The sequence below is a fragment of the Enhydra lutris genome, unplaced genomic scaffold (genome assembly GCF_002288905.1).
Source record: "Enhydra lutris kenyoni isolate GAN:26980312 unplaced genomic scaffold, ASM228890v2 scaffoldscaffold7, whole genome shotgun sequence".
Lineage (NCBI taxonomy): Eukaryota > Metazoa > Chordata > Mammalia > Carnivora > Mustelidae > Enhydra > Enhydra lutris.
Genome location: NW_019154091.1, coordinates 10430894 through 10450424, shown reverse-complemented (window position 1 = coordinate 10450424; position 19531 = coordinate 10430894). Strand labels below are relative to the sequence as shown.

The following is a 19531-nucleotide window of genomic DNA, read 5'->3' as shown; positions in this document are numbered from 1 at the left end:
CAGGGCGGGGCGCGCGGAGGCGGGGCTGCGCGGGCCCACTTAAATATACGCGCGGTGGGGGCGGCGCGAAGTTGCCGCGGCGCTGCTGCGTGGAAGCCGCGAGTTCTCACAACTGTCTTCTTGTCGCGTGAGCCCCGAGCCTCGCTTTTCCCCCCGCGGCGACGGCGGCGTTGCCAGCTTCAGCAGCAGCAGGAGAAAGCGGAGGCGAGCGGGCGGCGGGCTCCATGGAGAGCGGCGGACGCCGGGGCAGAGGCGGTGTTTCCTCTCCGGTACCCGGGCTGCAGTGACCCGCACTTGTTCCCTGCCCCGCGTCGAAGCGGCTGCCGACTCCGGGACTGACCGGCCTCGCTGCCACTCCCCGCGCCGCCGTCTCGCCTCCCGGCGCCCCCTGTGCCCCGACTCGCCCGCGCCCCAACTTCCCGGCGGGGTGGCGGCGGCCGGGCCCCCGCGGCGGCGGCCGGAGCAGCAGCTGCAGCAAGAGCCCGCCTCTATGATGAAGTTCAAGCCCAACCAGACGCGGACCTATGACCGCGAGGGCTTCAAGAAGCGGGCGGCGTGCCTGTGCTTCCGGAGCGAGCAGGAGGATGAGGTGAGGGCCGCCAGCGCGCTCTGTGCCCTCCGCTGCGGGGGTGCCGGAGCAGGCCGGGGGCGTGGGGGGCGCGGCCGGCCGGGGTGGGGGTCCTTGCCCTTCTCTTTCCCTGCCCGACTCCTCGTCTGGCCCCGGGGCTGGGAGGGATTAGCCCCCTCCCTCTTTCCCTCCTGCTCGCCCTCCCTCCTTCCTTCCTTTCTCTGGGTTGATGGAGGAGACAAAGGGGTTGGCCCAGCCCAGTGTTCTGCTAGGCGGTCGTGAGGACCTGAGGCCGAGACGTCTCCTGGCCCGCGGGAAGGTCCCGGGCGGAGTAGGTCGCTTCTGGTGGGAGTCAACATCTTAACACGCGAATTGAGTGTAAAGCCAGATAAACCTCGAGTGCTAATAGAGGCGGCAGAAATGGCGTGAGTGTGCAACCCAAGCTCTTCTGCCGCTGCCTCTGTTACATTTTCCTTTAACGTTACAGCAGTTTGCGTTTTCTGATTAAACCTAGGGACGTTTGTGGACTGGCCAAACAGACCCCGTGCTTTAAAATAAAGCCCCATTCAGTCTGGTTTTTCAAATCGGACTTGCATGTGGACCCTTTAACTCGTAAGCACCTGGCATAATTACACGTGATGATATATTTTTTTATGGCCGCCTTTTTTTTTTAACTTTTCTGACAGCAGGAAGATGGCTAGTGAGAAATGTGGAATAACGCCAGAGGGAGGTGGGCAAAGTTGCCATTTTCAGAGCATAGTCTCTAGTTCTCAGCGTATTTACCAAGGCTTCTTTGCTGTTTGGTTTGACATCTGGAGAGGAGCATCTTTTCTTGTTCTAAGAGTAAGCAGTCTTCTGTAATTTATACTCCTGCGTTGGGTTGATATGAGGCCCTTGAGGTTTTTCCTGGAAAGCAGTTTTTCCTTATTTCAATGTTAACATTTATTTAATTTTAAAAAGGTTCACTGTTCTAAATTTGCCTAAGGCAATACTAGTTGATTGGTAGCCGTGAAAATCTTTTATAAAGGATTGCCATTCCTATAATGACTAGGCAGAGAAAAGACTTAAGAGTTCTGCTTCCATAACCAACTGTGTCCAATAAAATACCAGGCTAAAGCCAGAGATTGGAAATTTAATGGCTTCCTTATTGCTGATTTGTGTAGTTAGGCTGAGTATGACATAGTGTATACAGTCATTAGCACAGTTCTTACTATGCTGACAAAAATCAAAGTGCTTCAAATGATGCTCTTCAAACTCTTGTTTTGCATTTATTTATTTATTTTAAGAAACCAAGCCTTTTAGTGCTGATTGGTGTTTAGTTTGGGGCCTTTAAGTGTTTAGCCTAAATTTTCTTGAGTTTTCAGAAGAAACTATGACCTGGGCCCAGTTAGGAAAGCTAGAAGGTGGGAGGGGAAAGATTTTTTTTAACATTCACAGAATAAATCGTCAACAAGCATTAAGTATATTCTATTTAGAACATTGTTGAGGGAGGGCCATGTTAGGAAAAAGCAAGCTTTGAATATAAAAGAATAGCCCAAAGTGATGAAGAAAGGTCAAGGATCTTGTCTGATTCGCTCACTATTGTGTAATCACAATCTTAGTTGAGTGCTTAGGATACGTGGGGCTTGCCTGGAGACCTGTAGGTTTGTTACATTTCATCCTCTGAGTGCTGGTTTATAGGTGAGGAGACAGTTGAGATTGTTAGTACTTTTCCCAAATGACGTAATTAGGAAGTGGTAGATTCACAATTCAGGATCCAGCCCTTGCTCTTGATGGTGGGCTCTTGGCACAGGGTTCTTTAGCAATTGGGTGCACGCTATTTGCTGAATGAGAGATTTTGTGAGGCTGAACTTGGAAGACTCTCTGGAAGTGATGACTTTGAAGTCTTGCCATAACCTGAACTTGGAATTCACGCTTTGTTTAAAAAAAAAAAAAAAAAAAAAAAAACAGTTCCCAGGAGAAAATATAGGAAATGGGAGGAAATTGAAATGATCTGTATTGTGTGAGTGGTAAAAGCAAAGCTTGAAGAATACTTCAGAGTTTATCTTAGTAGATCAATGAATTATTTTTGTGCTTGTAAATTGTTCCGCTATTGTAATAAATGCTAAATTTCTAGTCTCTAGTTGAGTGAAGAGACTACTGCCATTAGATAAAATGAAGTAAGGAACAAGTTCTGGAGTATTAGAGAAAGCTGTTACATAAAACTTGGCAAATCTGGTACAGTGCAGATGAAGAAACCAAGTCAGAATATGTTCCAAGGGAAGGCTCTAGAATTTTCTAAGTAAAATGCACAGCCAACTTTAACATGTATCTCTCTAGGATCTTCATTTCTGTAGTTGTGAGTATTTGGGGCTCTTTCATTATATGATAGTTACAAAATGAACCCTGTTAGCTTTCCAGGACATCTTGCTGTTTTACTATGAATTTATTCCCACGTTACTGAAATTATACTGGTAGCCTTCCAAGGATAGAATACAAAACAGCCTGAATCCACCTCTTTAGCTAACAGGTGAGAATCCCCCCCCCCCCCCACTGGGTTAACAACACTTAGGTCCTGGTTGGGAGATTTAAATGTATGCCTTATTTTAGGATGAAATGTTATAGAGTGTCAGTTGAAATAAAATAGTAATTGCTCTTTGACCACAAAAAGTTAGTGTTCCAGTATGGTTCTCTCCTGGAGTTCTCAGCCCATAGTTGAGAACAGGTTGTTTTAGGAAAGAAGGTTGTCCTAACAGCAGTCTTTATTTTTGGGGGGGTTTTATATATTTGCCCATTATATCATCCCTGTGAGGTAAAAAGCATTAGCACTTGTACAGGAGGAAATTAGTCAGCAGACATAACTTATCCCAAGGTCCCAAAAGCTGGCAGATAATTTTGAGCCCAAGTGCTTTATTTCTAAATCTTCTGTTCATTTGATTTCTCGTTCAGCTAGTTATTTCTATAGGGAACAACCCTACAGAAGTTTTGGCAGTTGGGCTTACACAGAATCCCACAAAATAAGCTTCCCATTGATTAGCTGGGATACTGTGCTCGTACAGTGAAAGAGAACAATACATTCACAAAAGGTAACCAAAAATAGATTTTTTTGAACTTACTGCGTATATGAGAGTTTGAACAGGGTTGCAGAGATGAAAAGTGTCAACTCCTAAGAAACATAACGCTACAGTGGGAGGATAGACAAATGACTGACGTAAAGGGAAATAAAGTAAGGGAAAAGTAACTTCACATGCTCCAGGGTTAAGAGCCACTGGAGCTGGATTTCAGTGAGAGAGGAAGGACCAAACATCACAGACGGCAAAACCTGGCGCTGTGGGTTAGTCGAGCTGCAGCTTAGGATAGCACAGGACAGAGAACTGTTGAAAAAGCACCTTAAATGTAAGGCTAAGGAGTTGCTAGGCAAGAAAGGAACACTTAGTTTTGAACAAGGAACATTTACATTTTAAATGTATGCAAGCTTGATGATGATCTGGCAGCAAAATAGGATAGAATGCTAAAAAGAGAAATAGAAAGGACTTGATTTTGGGTGGAATCCAGGCACAGTTGTGAGGGAGAAACACTAACAAAACAGCCTCAAAGACTGCCCACTACTCCCCTAATTAGCTTTTAAGCTCCTTGAGCCAGGGGCTGCATTCTACAGTTTGTTAAATGCCAAATGTGTATTAACTAAATGTCTGAATTCTACAAAATCATGCACTAAAACTAAGCCTTGAGGGAAAGCAGAGTCCTAAAAAGACTTGGTAGGGAAAGCAGAATTCCAAAACCAAAGCCCTAATAAAAACAAGTCTTAGTAAGAAATACTAGTACAGGTTAAGTCTCTATCTACTGTATTTGTCTGCTTGGGATCAGTAGGTAGTCTGCCTTATCTGGTATATATTACTAAGGCTTTCTGTAAACGTGTGAAAGAAAGCTTACCTATAGCTTCAGAACATTGATATACTAGGAGAAAATGTCATCAGCGCAATTTAGCATTCATCTATCTACCAATCCCATACAGATGGTCCCTGACTTCAGTGGCTTCAGCCTGTGGTTTTTCGACTTTCTGATGGTGCAAAAATGCATTCAGTAGAACCCATACCTCAGATTTTGAATTTTGATCTTTTTCCAGGCTTAACAATAATCTCATTTGGGTTAAGCACATTTTCCCAAAATGAACCCATATTTCTGATCCTCCTATAGCACTGTGCCTCTGTAGTGCACTGTAGTGTAGTCCAAAAAGTAGTACTAATTTGTTTAATAATAACAGGTAGCTGGTTAATGGATACAGTAATCATTTTAAGATCTTTTAAAATGTCTGTGTGTATACTGTTGTTCCTAATGTGCTGCTTGCTGGCCTAATTTTGGCTAAATACCTATAATATAGTTACTACGGTAGAGATGGTTTAATCATTCATGCATCCTGGTTCATGATAATGTGGGAAGAAAGTACAAAAACCCCAATACAGCTTCTGAATAGCTATAATCACAAAATAAAACTCTTCATTCTTCCATGTAGGGATCACCGAGTTTCTCCAGATAGCTTGCCTCCACTAGAAGTAGTCATTTGTAGTGACTAGTTGTTCCCAGAAGCTGACTGTGACCAAGAACAGTTATTAAGGGTAAAAGCTGAAACACAAATGACATTTGGGGGCCACTTGGTATATAGGAATTTCAAGTACCTCCATCTTCTGAGGGCATAACTGCATTACATAAACCTTACACAGCATTCCCCCCCGCCCCCCCCCCCCCCTTTTACAAGCTCTTACACAGCCCCAATGAGGAGGACTTTACTAGGTGATACAGAGTATAGAGATACTCCCAATTCATTGACAGACCTTTGTCCAGTAAGACTAAGGGCTGGTTCCAAGTAGGTCATTATAATTACTACTTATATTCCAAATGCTTAAAACATTGTCTAACAAAAAGACAAGTGTGAGAATTGGCTTTTTAACAATGATGAGGGAATGGTGGTGTGTTCTGATAATTGTTCAATACATGGAAGGAGGAGGGGTTGAGGTTTGATAGTATATAGCAGCAGGAATGCTTATATGAAGGTGGGCCAGTTGAATCAAGGAAGTGTCTTTGCTTTTCACAACTCTAACAGTGCTGGCTTTGAGGTTGAGTTTGATTCAAGTCTAATTCTGCAGCCTGGTGGGTTGGCTAAGCTCCTTTTTATAAATCTTGCCTTTGGTCTCAACTCCGGCTTATCTGGAAGGTTGAATGTCGTTCTTCACGGCTGTCACCTTGTCACTAATGTGGCAGACTATCATCTTGGATACACAAAATGTAATACGCCCAGAAAGGTATTTGAAAATGAATTTAAAACCTATGAACAACCAGGGATGGATATGTCAGCTGTTGTATTTTGGTGTTTCCTCCTAACAGAATGAGATACTACACCTCTGTTACTTCAGTAATAATGTTTTCAGAGCATCAGTAAGCATGCTGAACCTATATTACAGATCTGGTAGATTGGGGATGTTGTAGAAATGTTAAGACGGCTTTTTCTTTTTTTTGAGGATATTGAGTAATTTGTAATGGGAGTTCACGTTTAGATTCTTCTAGCATGTTGGAAGGAATTTAAATCACTTGTCTCTACTTAATGCTATTCAGATTAGTTTCTTCTACCTGTGTAGAATAATCACCAACACCACAACAACATACAAATGTGGCCTTGACCTCATTTGAACTCTGACTGAAGTACTCTAGATGAGTAGGCAGATACTTAATGAAACATACTGGTTTTCAAATCTGTTTCATCACTGAAGGCTCATTATCAGATCTTTTAAGCTAGTAGTTTAGATGCTGATCATTTCTATTACCACAGGTATCAATTACTCATTTATTAAATATATCCTATTTTGGAGAGATACATTTGAAGTAATGGTTTGATCAGTTAATCAATTCGGAATGTCAAGGGACTCCACATGATAAGTTCTCAGATTCTACTAAACCATTTGTCTAAAACTATATAGATCTGTTTTCATACTTTTCTAAAATAGTTTATGAAGGGAGATGTTGAAGCATACAGAGATTCCATGTCACTGACTTTTGGATGATAATTTTAGTCATATGTGAATGATGTCCTGTAGATTGCAGATTAAAGATTTGGATTTAATTGGAAGCATAAGAGTTCAGAAAAGCAGACAGACTCTTCTAATGGGTTTTCAACATTATTAACCTTATGTACTTTGTGGTCTTAAAGACCATCTTGGGACAAATGGGAATCATCATTGACTTAGATACATGAGAGTTTCATTTTTTCCAAGACTCAAACATAAGAATATCAGTGGCTTTGAAACTCCCTGTTTACTAAATAAGGATGTACTTTTCCAATAGCTAGCCCCTGCAGTGGCCTGTCCCATTGTGAAGGTAATCAAGGAAGTTGCTTAGGGAGCATAGAAATTAGGTAGTAAGAATTCATCCAGGCAATAAAAACTAGATTATCTGTAACCCATTGGCACCTAGTGATCAGGAAAGAGGCCTCTACCTCTGCAGTCAGAAACAGTAGTTGTGGTTAACTTTTCCCTTGATACAAGATACATGCTTTTATACCTTAAGCATTTTCGTTTTAACTTAAAAATGTATTTGCCGGTCTCAATATAGGTCAAAGCATTGAAATACCATAGAACCTTCGTAAGCCTCCCTTTTGAATAAAATAAAAAGCGAAATCTGATTTCCAGTTTCACTTTGTTTAAAGATCTTGAACTTTGAAGATTCTTGCTGGCTCTTTCTGGATTTTTAAATTTCCTTTTTCTAGTCTTTAAGCCTCATCCATATTTAATTTGATAGCAGTTTTTAATAACCACCTTTACTTAATCTTTGCTTTCTTTTTGATAATTTTTCTACACTCATTTATTAACTCTCAATAATTATAAAAAAATGTAAGTGGCAAAATTTGGGGGAGAAAGCCTAATTCTTGGTAAGCTGATTCTGGCTTATCTGAGAAAACAGAAAGAGCTAGTGAGGGCCAACAGCCGGTGCCTCGGCCAGGATTTACAGTGTTTCATTCTCATTAACACTAAACAGCCCTACAAGGATGGATGCTTGATTTTAGAGAGGAAGGCACTGGTGCACTGAATGGTAGATCAGCAGCCTTCATTGTGTGCATCCAGGAATGAAACACACCTTGGTTGTGATCTGTACAGTTGCGAAACATCTTCAAGTTCAAACCGGTGTTTTCTACTTGCTGGATTTGCTTATTCTGGCTCTTTAGTTTCTAATTTTGGTATGTAAGCCCTGTTTGCTAATATTTAAGAAAGCTTAAAGGCTTACATTTCCTTTTACCAGAATTGCGATATTTGGACCTGGTGGTACCTTCAGTGTCAGCCATTAATATTTTCTTTTTAAAGATTTTATTTATTTGACAGCACAAGCAGGAGGAGCAACAGGGAGAAGGAGAAGCAGGCTTCAATGAGGGGCTCCATCCCAGGACCCCAGGATCATGACCTGAGCTGCCTAACCAACTGCGCCACCAAGGCGCCCCAGCCATTACTATTCTAAGGTTTTACCAGTTGTTATCTTACAGTGCTTCCTCTGGATTTGCACTGTTCTGCCAGTTAGTTCGTTTGAAGGAATAAAGTCCCAGTAGAAGCAATAGAGTCTTCTCCAGATGAGGAATGAGGGAAACAATGCTCAGGCCCCTTGAACGTTGGTTGATCATTTTGCAATGATGGTGTGTCCATAGGCCAAAATTTGCTGCTTAATTTTCAGAATGAGGGGATATGTGCCTGGATAGGTGTTCCCTGATCTCTCAACTCCGCACTTTAGAGGTTTTTTGGGGAAAGATGGGAGTTGCTGAACTGTTTACTGTCAGCCTGGCACTTCGTAGTGGGGGAAGGTTGAGTTCCTGGTGGCCTCCTCAAGTAGGAGGCAACTCCCATCCTGGCTGTGAGCTCTCCACTCCAGCAGTTGCTGGCGGTAGGGATGGAGCTGAGCAGATAGAACTACTGGCATGCATGTCGGAAAACCAGTACACACCTCACAGGTTAAACTTGGCTCTGAATTGATTGATGTATCTGGTGAGAATGGTTTATGTTCTGAAGGCAGTATACCAAGGTAATTTGGTGAACATTTTTGTTCAAGTTGGTTAAGGCACCTGTTACCTCACAAATATCGTTTGGTTATTTATCATAGCCTTTTTGTTTTAATTTGGGTGAATTTTAACCTACCCTAGTTCACAAATTTTCATTCATAAGATAAATACATAATTCTTATTTCAGGCAGTGTTAAAATAATGATCCTCTAGGATACTCTGATAATGTTATCCTTTTTTTAAAAAAGTGCTTGCATATTTCAAGGTTAATGCTCTTTTTTTTTTTTTTTTTTTTTTTTGACAGAGAGAGATCACAAGTAGACAGAGAGGCAGGCAGAGAGAGAGAGAGGGAAGCAGGCTCCCTGCTGAGCAGAGAGCCCCATGCGGGACTCGATCCCAGTACCGTGAGATCATGACCTGAGCCGAAGGCAGCGGCTTAACCCACTGAGCCACACAGGCGCCCCAAGGTTCATGCTACTCTTGATTGAGGTCTGCAGACTTTTCCTGTACAGAGCCAGATATTTTTAGGCTTTGTGGGCCACATTGTTTCTGTCACAGCTACCCAACTCTACTGTTGGAGTATGAAAGCAGTCACAGGCAACATGTAAAAAATGAATGAGTGTGGCTAGATTTTCTAATTTATGAACACTGGAATCTGAATTTCATATAATTAAACATGCAAAAAGCATTTTTAGCTCCTGGACTGTACAGAAACAAGCCGTACACACACTATAGCTTGCCAACCCTCTTCTAGATCATAAGTTACTACTGCCTGTTATCAAAAGAAGTGACTTTTGTTCATTTATAATTGGTTCGGAATATGAAGGTTACTTCTTTCCACCCAATTTTAAGTGTAAATATAATAGGAACTCTCTATATACTGAGCATTGGCTTTACCTGAATCTCCCTACTCCTTTCTCAGTCTTAGTTAACTGTATTCATACATTCCATAGGTGAGGGAACAGAGCGATGAGCCTGGGGTCACATACTCTTAGGGAGAATGATAAGATTCTGTAATTTAAAAAACAGGTATCATGACCACAAACTTAAGTGCATACAGCTCTGAGGCTAGTAAACCAAGTCTTGGCTCCTATCTTTTGTTAGTCTCCAAGAATTGGAGTGTTTCACGAATTGAATCTGGTAGTTAAAGTGATTTCATTAGGTTCATTCAGATGGTGTCATAATGTGAGCACAATACTGTTGAATTCTGAAAAACTGTGTACAGAAGCTGTCAGTTGCTTGTCTGTGATAGACTCTACACTCCTCTTATTTGAATGACTCTGAAAGGTGTGTTAACGTGGAAGGGCTTCCCAGCCCGGTGGAGGTTTGAGGGTGGTGTTGGGGGCTGCGGTGCTCCCTGGGCGGCAGGAGTGTACGGTGGTCCTCCTCCTTGCAGGTGCTGCTGGTGAGCAGCAGCCGGTACCCTGACCAGTGGATTGTCCCTGGAGGAGGCATGGAGCCAGAGGAGGAACCCGGTGGCGCTGCTGTGAGGGAGGTGTACGAAGAGGTGAGATAAATAAACCGCAGTAGCTTGTTGGCTGTCCTTGCACACAGGCTGTACTTGGGAAGTTTTAAGTGTTTGTGGGGCGCTTGGGCTACATGTGCACTAAGACAAGGCAGATCACATGGGTTCTCTCTTTGTTCAACATTTTTAAGCAGGCAACTATAGGTGGCATTTTGCTAAGAAGATACATTTGCTACCTGGTAAAACAGAGCTAAAAGCAATGTAGACGTCCCGCCAGAATTGTTTAACAGACAACAAGCTTGATGAGTGATCAGTAGATAACATGGTGACCTTGTCTCTGAGCAGCTAGTAATACACTGGAATGCACAGAGACAATCATGTGCTAGACTGTTCAGATGAATAAGCAGACTGCTTTTGTGTATTGTCCTAAAGCTGAATAAAATGAGGCATGCACACACACACACACACAAAAGCATACATGGCGTGCTTATCTTCTTAAAGTTGCTCATAGATAGAATTTGCTTTTACAGCATAGATTGAAGTGCTGTTAAATTACTGAGCAGCGGTTAGGGTATAAATGGGAAGCAAATTCTAATGCTCTCATTGGGTCTTGGTTCTGTAGTGAGAAAGGTTTCATAGAGATGGGTCTTAAAGGATGAGCAACTTCCTGAGGGAGGAACATTTCCTAGATAGAGGAGACAGCGGGTGTCAGTGTTGTTCGTTGTGGTGTGGATATGTCGTTCCAGTCAGTCGGTTACAGTAATGGGTAAAAGTAATGAGGACTCTGCATTTGAAGGGTAACATATAGAAAAGATTTGTACCTCCTGAGTCATGTGAAGAAAAAAGGGGGTAGGGCAGAAAGTCCTTAAAGAAAGAAAGGTAATAAGTGCTTGCTGTACAGAAAAGTCTTTTCATTCATTAAGTTTGTCCCAAATTGGTAGAAAGTCTAATTTTTGGTCAGTCCCTGTCATTTCTAAAAAAAAATAAATGACAGTCAATTTGGTCAGTCTGAACTTGCATATGGAATAAATTAGGCCATGTTTTATAGCAGACCACAGGTCGTGAATCTTGCCATTGCCAAAAAAAACCTTCACAGAAGCAGGCTTACTAGTATAGGAGGTATAGGAGGGCCTGTTGTGCTTAGATCCAAAAGTTGAAATAGTCAGAAAGTAACTTCAGTATAAATTTTCTTAGGAAAGGTAACAATTTTACTTCATCCTTTTTTAATAGGCTGGAGTCAAAGGAAAGTTAGGCAGACTCCTGGGCATATTTGAGGTGAGTAGCCAAAGTAATCCTTTTGAATAATAGAATTATAACCATTCTTTCCTAACCAGCCAAATAATCTGGCACAACCTGAGCAAGACTAAAACTATCAGTAAGCAAGTAAGTTAAAAGGATTAAGAGGGAGGGAAGTAAGCTTTTTTCCCCTTTACTACTTAAGGGTTAGTTGTGTCCTTCTGGTAGAACCATAAACATTTTATTTTTAAGGGGGTGCCTGGGTGGCTTAGTCCAGTACAACGGCCCTAACCCTTAACCCACTCTTGATTGTGGCTCAGGTCTTGATCTCAGGGTCGTTGGTGCTCAGCAGGGAGGTCTGCTTGGGATTTTTCTTTACGCCTCTGCTCCTGCTCACGCTTGCATGGGCAGCCTCCCTCCCTCTCAAAATTTAAAAAAAAAAAAAAAAGGAAAAGGCTTTCCACAGAATTCAGAAATTGTGCAGTACTTGGTAGAATTGATGACTCCTGTAAAGTTCTCAAATTTTAGTATTCGGTCTTTCCCAGAATTCAGCACTTGCTTTACCCAATTGAAGAGCACCATCTCCTGGTTAAAAGTGAAAAATGTATTGAGGGTTTTTCTATAATTCAGAGTAGCCAAGGTATAAATAGCAAGCACATTTCAGTATGTTGACAAGATTTTTGAAGGGAACTTCTCACATTATAAATAAAGCTTCTATAACACAGGTAGGTAATAGTAATACTGGCATTACAAATGCTAAATTTCATAGAATCTGAACAGGAAAAAGTAACAAATGTATCTTTCCCCTTAGAATATGTAAGGGAAGGTTAGAATTGTCCTGCCTGTTCACTCTGGTGATTTCAGTGAATTTGTGAACATAGCATAATAAATGTATTGATTTTCCAGGCATAGAAGTAAGACAGTAAGTTCTTAAAAATAATGAACAGTAATGTTCTATGTGAGAGATGCCTCTCCTTTTTTGTTGTTTCTGTTACCTTCCCAAAGACATAATGTGCTATTTGGATTGAGTGAATTAGGTTGTTTGTGGTAGAAAAAATTCTGGCAACTATCAGGCTGCCAGGCTGGCTCAGCTCATACAGCAAGCAGCTTTAGATCTCAGGGTTTTGAGTTCAAGCCCCATGTCAGGCATAGAGTCTATTTAAAAAAAAAAAAAAAAATTTCAAATTTCAAATTTTGTTATCTGAAGTCCTAGACTATAGTAGACAAGGCTAACTTTTAATTGAGATGAAGATGAGCCCCTTCATTTTAAAACCAACATATGTTTAATTTTGAATCTAGAAACAAGACAAGGTGGCAGTTTTAATGTGGGTAAAAACCGAGTTTGAGCACACGGGACTAAAAGGTAATACTCCAGAAATGAGTAACCCATTCTCAACTTTGGCCCATAGTTCACCTGGAAGCTTTTAAACTATTGGTACTTCATGTCTCTTAAAAACATGTGTTGAAATCAGAGTGCCAAAAGTTTACTATAGGAAGTTAATTTCACCATTTTACATATTTTTTTTTCCATATAAAATTCACTTCTGTGCTGGGTTATACAACTGGATTATACTTGCCTATGCCAAGCATAGTATGCATAGTATTGCTAAGCAGTAGTATGCCACAACTGACTTTTTTCTTCAAAAATGTGTAATAGCTAGCTCCTGGAGATTAAAATGCTTTTCTTTTTATATTCAAGCAGAACCAAGACAGAAAGCATAGAACATATGTTTATGTTCTTACTGTCACTGAAATATTGGAAGATTGGGAAGATTCTGTTAATATAGGTAAGTTCGTTCCCTTTCCCTTTGCCATCTGGATTCTCTTAATTCAAGTACTTCATACTTGTACAGTTTTCATCTTGAATTACTTTTGGTTACCTTTTTCAAAGAGGATCAGTATATGTATGTCCACACTTGAATTCTCTTAAAATTCTTCCACCAGCATAAGTCATTCCAAAAAAACGGTAAAGTTATTTGTGGGGTAGGGGGTGAAGGGCATTGTAAAAGCATTGGCCTACTTTTTAAAATTGACTTTACTGTATAATGACCAATGTCCTACTATTTTCTAGGAAGGAAGAGAGAGTGGTTCAAAGTAGAAGATGCCATCAAAGTTCTCCAGTGTCATAAGCCTGTACATGCAGAGTATCTGGAAAAACTAAAGCTGGGTTGTTCTCCAACCAATGGAAATTCCGCAGTCCCTTCCCTTCCAGATAACAACACCTTGTTCGTGACTGCCGCACAGACCTCTGGGTTGCCATCCAGTATAAGATAGAGAGAACTGGGAGGACCTCCCATGTGCAGTCTTGTGGGGAGAGGTCTCTTTATTTTCCTTGGTAAACATCCGAATGACGCTTGCAAACTGTCTGAATTTGCCATGCAGGATTTTCAAACAATTTGCAAGTTTTTCAGATGTTTTCAGATCTTCTTAAAAAAAAAAAAAAAAGTGTAAAATATTTTAATAAGCCAAAGCCATGAGGAATTTTTTTTAGATGCCTTAATTGTGCTCCCAGCCCCAACCCACACCCCCCATTTTAGTTGTCATTTTTTTTCATACATTTTGTTTAGTTTTTCATCCATTTGACATCAGTCTGTGGTTTTTGTCAGATCAGCTTACTTATGGGTAGATCTTTTCTCTAAATTATTTTCTCATCACAGCGTTAACATAGTCAACAAATTGTTCTGTTGTAGAAATTTACAAAAATCTTGATATTAAAGAAATCTGTCGATCTGAAAATGTGTATCACAGGATCACAGTTTTAATTTCTAAATTCCAGATTTGGACTATTTCTGTATGGTCCAATAACTACTTTGACAAAGGACTTAATTTGCTATTTTCAGGAATTTGTCAACTCATTTGTCTATAAATTTTCACAACTGGTATGTCACTAGCTACCTGATAGGGCCAGTTCCCCTCTATAACCCAAACTTTCTGTTAAAGGACTATTAACTGTATACAGTTGGTGATTTTTAGAGAGGTCTATGTTAGGAAAGATGCATGTAATAAATACATCATCATGAAAAACTGTATTCATGGGATTTGAGTTAACATGCTAGATTGCCAATTCCCTTTATCCATAATCTCTGTACCCAGAATATTTGAGAACCAATAATTCTCTTGAGGTAAATGTTTCCTGTTTTTTAATTTACTGACCCCTCTAGTTAAACTTACTGGTTACCAGTAGTAACCACAGGATTAGAGTCTAACCTCAAATGCTAGTCAACGGTGACTACATCACAGTTGAGAAATGGCCTCCTTGCTGTTCCACTGTTACAGACTTAGATTATTAAGACACCTAAGAATGTCTCATCTTTTATAGGTTGCTAGTAAGTACTACTTATCCTATAACTATTGGGGCACTGGAACATACCTGAACCAAGAATTATTTTGTCTTGTCTTTATACTCACTTGGAATCAAGAATCCATTGACAAACACAGAGGAACCTTGTCTGAAGCCCCTGTACTCTTCTCCCCTGCCCCCCCCCCAAAAAAACCACCTCAGAAATGAGATGGGAGGACAGAAACCTTTGAATAAGAAAAACATGGGGTGGGAGGAGTGAAAGATGATTCTGTATGTAGGCGTTAGCCTTGTAAATATTACAACTGGTGAGTATAGAGTAGAAAGTTAGTATAGTTGTACATTCTACAAATTGTTAACCTTTAAAAATATACTTGCTGCTAAAAAATAGAGTGCTGTTAGACCTAAGGAAAATCGGTGCAGCTGTTTCGAAAAAGATTTGTGCCATAAATGCAGCTGAACTAAATAAAATACTAGTTCACAAATTAATGCTGTCAGAGGAATGAGTAAAGTAGAAAGACTTTTAACCAATGACATTTCATTCTAAATTATGTAGTGTGATCAAACATGATCATCCAGAATTTTTATATTTTTCTTTGTACAGGTTATGCTTCCTGGGTGTTTTTTAAAAAGGAAACATTTTAAATCCATAGATTGACACTTTGAATCTTTAATGGACTTAAGATTTTTTTCTCAGTAATCGCTGAAGTTTCTTTAAATTATATACCTTAACACAGCAGAGGAACTGGATTTTGTATATAAAACTGTCCACCTGAAATGCTGTCACAAGTACTGGGGGAGGGGGGGATCTTGTACATGATATTCTTAGAGGTAATAATGCATGAACTTATTTTATAAACTCCTGGACTATGTATTTGACATGTAAAATATGTACAGTATTGTCAGCCATCTCTTAAAAGTGAGCCTATAAATATTGTTGTATAATTTTTTTTGGTCAAGAACATTTGGACTAAGTAGTGCCACTCGGGTCAGGATTTTCTTCAGTGCCATTTAGACCAACTGTCTTCAGGTCTCTGCAATTAGCAAAAATTGGTATGATGCAGAAGAATTCTTCACAGTTGTCACACTTTGAATTTCACATGAGGAATTCTTCACTATTCCTCTGGAACCCAGTTTAGCAAAATTAGAGGAAAGGCCCTAAAGAGATTTCCATTTCTGTTAAGGAGGAAAAGCCTTCCTTTCCAGGCTCAATAGTTGAATCTACTATGGATAACAAACAGTGTCTACTATCTCAACCCTCGAAACTTCACAATGTTGGGACTCATTCTGCTTTCTGTGGTGTAGATGGATAAAATGGGGCAGCTAAATTTTTCAGTCCCATGTGCCTCCTAAATAAAAGAAGTAACTAGGTTATAAGTTGACGTGCAGACATAAAGTAGCAAACTGTCCTGAATATTTGTTGTTGGGGGGTTGTGTGTGTGTATGTGTGTGTGTTTTTTAATAAACAGGTGAAATTTTTCCAACCAGGCATGTGCCATTCAACTTTGTCAAACAGTTGTATAAAGCAGCAAAACAAGGGGGCACTGATTGTTGTATACACTCTAAATTGCTTTGCATGGTCTCAGAGATAACTGGTTTAAGAATCTTGACTTTTTTTATATTTGGAAACCAAATAAAAATGGAAATAATTTTTTTTTAACCATAACTGAACATCGAGTGGAAAATGTGTCTGGCATTCCACAGTAAATACTTACTTTGCTCCCATGGGTGGTCATACACATCATTTCATAGTATATTTATACACTTTCATTCATGATCCCTTACTAAGTGGGATTTTAACACTGGGTTAAAAGGGATTGTCCACCAGTAAAGTGTTTCCATTACTCTCCGAAATGGACATTTCTCTGTTAAGATGCCAGTCTCATGGTGGCCCACTATGGCAATCTTATTTCCGTTCTTCAGTGGGTTTTGTTAATTTTAATAATTTCCATGAGCTCTTCTATTCTGTAATTATGTACTTTGCTGTTAACATGTTGTAGATAACTATATACTGCCATCACTTTTTATTACAGCTCTGTTTAAAAGGGTAACTGGCTAAGTTACCTTCCCCACCAAAATACAATTTCTATTTCCCCAAAATACTGCCTACTAAAGACCAACTTAAGAATTCTCACATAAAAGTTCCATTCAAATCTCCTCTGGCTTTTGACTGTTAGTAAGTTGGAGGAAAAACAAAAGCCTGGCATTTCCCAATGTTGTCTTTACACTGGAGTATAAGAATTCCCTGTAGGTTCCCTTAAACTCAACTTTGTAGACAAAATGACGGGACTACTAAACACTAGAGTTTGTTTCTAGTAAACTGGGTTGTAGCAGGAATGTCATGTAGTTGATTTGTGCCTCAAAGTTTCAGGCTAACACTTGTTTCCTATATTCCTAACGTTTATATTGTTGATCATAGCACAGAGTAGGTTTCTGCCCTCAAGACGGTTGGAGTCTAAGAGCATCTGTGTGACTGAGTTGGTTAAGCATGAGTTCTGCTCAGGTTGTGATCTCAGGGCCCCGGGATTTCAAGGTGTTGAACAACAACAACTTAGACAACAGGGAGAGGGAACACAGGTGCAGGGGAGAGAGGGAGAAGCAGGCTTCCTGCTGAGCAGGGCTTAACCAGGATCCAAAGCAGACCCTTACTGCCACCCAGAACCATTTTTTTTTTTTTTTAAATAGACTTAACATCTCCAGTCTTCAAAAGCAACATTTTATATGGAGCTGTAGAATAATCAGGTTGAAAAGTGATCTTGTCTCTGGTACTATTCCCCTCCCCCCCCCACCCTTTTTTAATCTTCCTGACCAGGGCCATTGGCTGAATTTTAACAGTCAGGTGAGAAGGCCCGAAAGGCCTCTCTTGGCATTGCATTATAGCAAAGACCCAAATTTATCCAAAGGCTTAGTTCTTTTTGCCAGAAGCCAGTCTTAAATAACTCTGCTTTGTCATGATTGAAACTACTTATGATCCCCAAAGTTACCCTTGACAGTATGTGGAAATATTAACTACCTGCACATCGCATTTCCTGGTTCTTAACACCAGTGACAGTATTTTAACTCCCACTGTTACTCTCAATTTTTAATCAAATTCATTCCTTAAAAAGAATACTTTGACCATTAATGTGTATCAAGAACCTTAAAAACACATCTTTTGATCAAATTACACTGGGAATTCCAAACCCTCTCCAGGGATGTGGATAAAGATTTATGTACCAAGATTAGGCAGGCAACTAAAGGGGTATGGTCAACTAATAACCTATCCATGTAGAGGAATATTATGCAGACACAAACGACATTCATGTCAGGTAAGGATTTCTGCATGTAAATCAGTATAGCCTTTTGGAGAATACTACTTAGCAAAATTTTACAGCTCCACTTCTGGGAATCTAGTAAACTGAAATACTTAGACAAACTGCACAATCAAAATATGGTTAAAATGTATAATGAAGACTTCATAAAATGGCATCAATTTAAATGTATGAGGGATTATGATAGATATTACATAGATAACAAAGAAATGCAATGCCCCAAGGTAAACTTTCAGTAACATTTTAAAAAAGCATTACCTGCTAAGTCACTTTTTAAAAAGGAACGTGTATGGATTTCTTTAAAACCTGTATAATTTAAAAATTTAAAATAAATACTCCAAGAAATTTTCAATGTGAAAATGTTCAGTAATCTTGCATGAAAAAACAGCTTGATAAATGCTCAATCTCTGCATACTATCAAGATACATATATATTAACAGCAAAGGGGGAAAAGGAAACCTACACCATCTTTGTTACTGGAGTAACAGTAATGTATCACTTTTTTTAAGGAGGAGGGGGGAGGAGAGACATTTGTTCCAATACAAGAGCAGTGAATAATCAGTCACAGCCAAGGAGGCTACAGGCTAAACCTTAGCCCCCACCTGTCTTTGCACTGCTCACAAACTTAACACTTTTTTTAAGTGGTTGAAAATATTTTATGGCCTGTGAAAATTAAAGTTTTATCACAGCAGAGCACCTCCAACCATTTAAAATTGTCTATGGATGCGTTCTCACCAACAAGGACAGAGGCGAGTAACCGAACCACAGACAACTAAGCCCCAAATATTTTGTTGTAGGAGGAAAAAAAACCGTGTAAGACTTTCGCCCTATTCATTTCCTTGGCTACTCACAGTCCTAATGCTCCCTACCAAAACCAACCACCCAGTCCAAATCTAGTGCAACCAACCTACCTTATCTAAAATGCTTTTGACAAGTCTTTCAACTTAATTAGATTATACTGAAATTTAATTGGGATTTACTAATCTAGATCATAGAACTATTTAAAAAGAGTCATGGTGGGTGAGAATGGATTAGAGTATGTAAAAAGGAAGCCTGCTAGGTACTCTCTACAAAGGTGGTGAGGTTATTCAGTCTTTCTAAGACCTGTTTTGTCCCACAAATAACATGATTAGAGAAAAATGGTAAAAGTTCCTTAATGAGCAACACAAAATGTACTTTTAAATGATCAGATTTCAGTTGTGACTCTGCTAGGAGACACAATAAGCAAGGTTGAAAAATACTCTGCAATTATTCTGCTTCTACAACCAAGTCAGAAACAATTACATCAAGTCAGTAGAGGCTTGGCTGTGTACCAAGTCTACATTCACACAACTGAAATGCCACACCAACAGGCACAGATAAAATGAGACCAACTGAAAGATCGTCCAGATGTAACTGGGGAGAAAAAGGAGTACTGGAACTCTTCATGTGTAGTTCCATACTCAAAAGGAAAAACTGTGGCCCAAATCCTAGTTTTGCAGCCAATGGGAACTTATCCAATTTGTAACAAAGCTGTAGCAAAGCTAACCCTTGGAACAAATCCTCCCAATTTCCAACATCAATGAGAAATGGAAATTAACACAGGGGCATAGAGTTAAGGAAACAAAGTATCACCAGGCTGGGTGGAAGATTACAGGTTTTT

The 19531-nt window shown here is 40.0% G+C and overlaps 1 protein-coding gene across 2 annotated transcripts; it reads left to right on the top strand.

Moving 5' to 3' along the window:
- The first annotated feature begins 228 nt into the window (after positions 1-228).
- Positions 229-15510, top strand: LOC111142229 (nudix hydrolase 4). 2 transcript variants are annotated; one of them, XM_022495267.1, is made up of 5 exons: positions 229-589; positions 9976-10086; positions 11275-11319; positions 12980-13067; positions 13352-15510. In XM_022495267.1, exons 1-5 carry the CDS (start codon positions 491-493, stop codon positions 13552-13554), a joined length of 546 nt encoding a protein of 181 aa, XP_022350975.1. In that variant the 5' UTR covers positions 229-490; the 3' UTR covers positions 13555-15510. The 2 variants fall into 2 exon arrangements, with proteins under 2 accessions (XP_022350975.1, XP_022350976.1); XM_022495268.1 differs by having other exon boundaries at positions 231-589; positions 12983-13067.
- The last annotated feature ends 4021 nt before the right edge of the window (positions 15511-19531 follow it).

What these genes read in the sequence shown, in the direction of transcription:
- LOC111142229 (XM_022495267.1), top strand. Translation starts at nt 491, where the DNA reads ATGATGAAGTTCAAGCCCAACCAGACGCGGACCTATGACCGCGAGGGC. An exon ending in GGAGCGAGCAGGAGGATGAG is followed by an intron (nt 590 to 9,975) that starts GTGAGGGCCGCC and finishes TCCTCCTTGCAG; the next exon opens with GTGCTGCTGGTGAGCAGCAG. An exon ending in GGAAGATTCTGTTAATATAG is followed by an intron (nt 13,068 to 13,351) that starts GTAAGTTCGTTC and finishes ACTATTTTCTAG; the next exon opens with GAAGGAAGAGAGAGTGGTTC.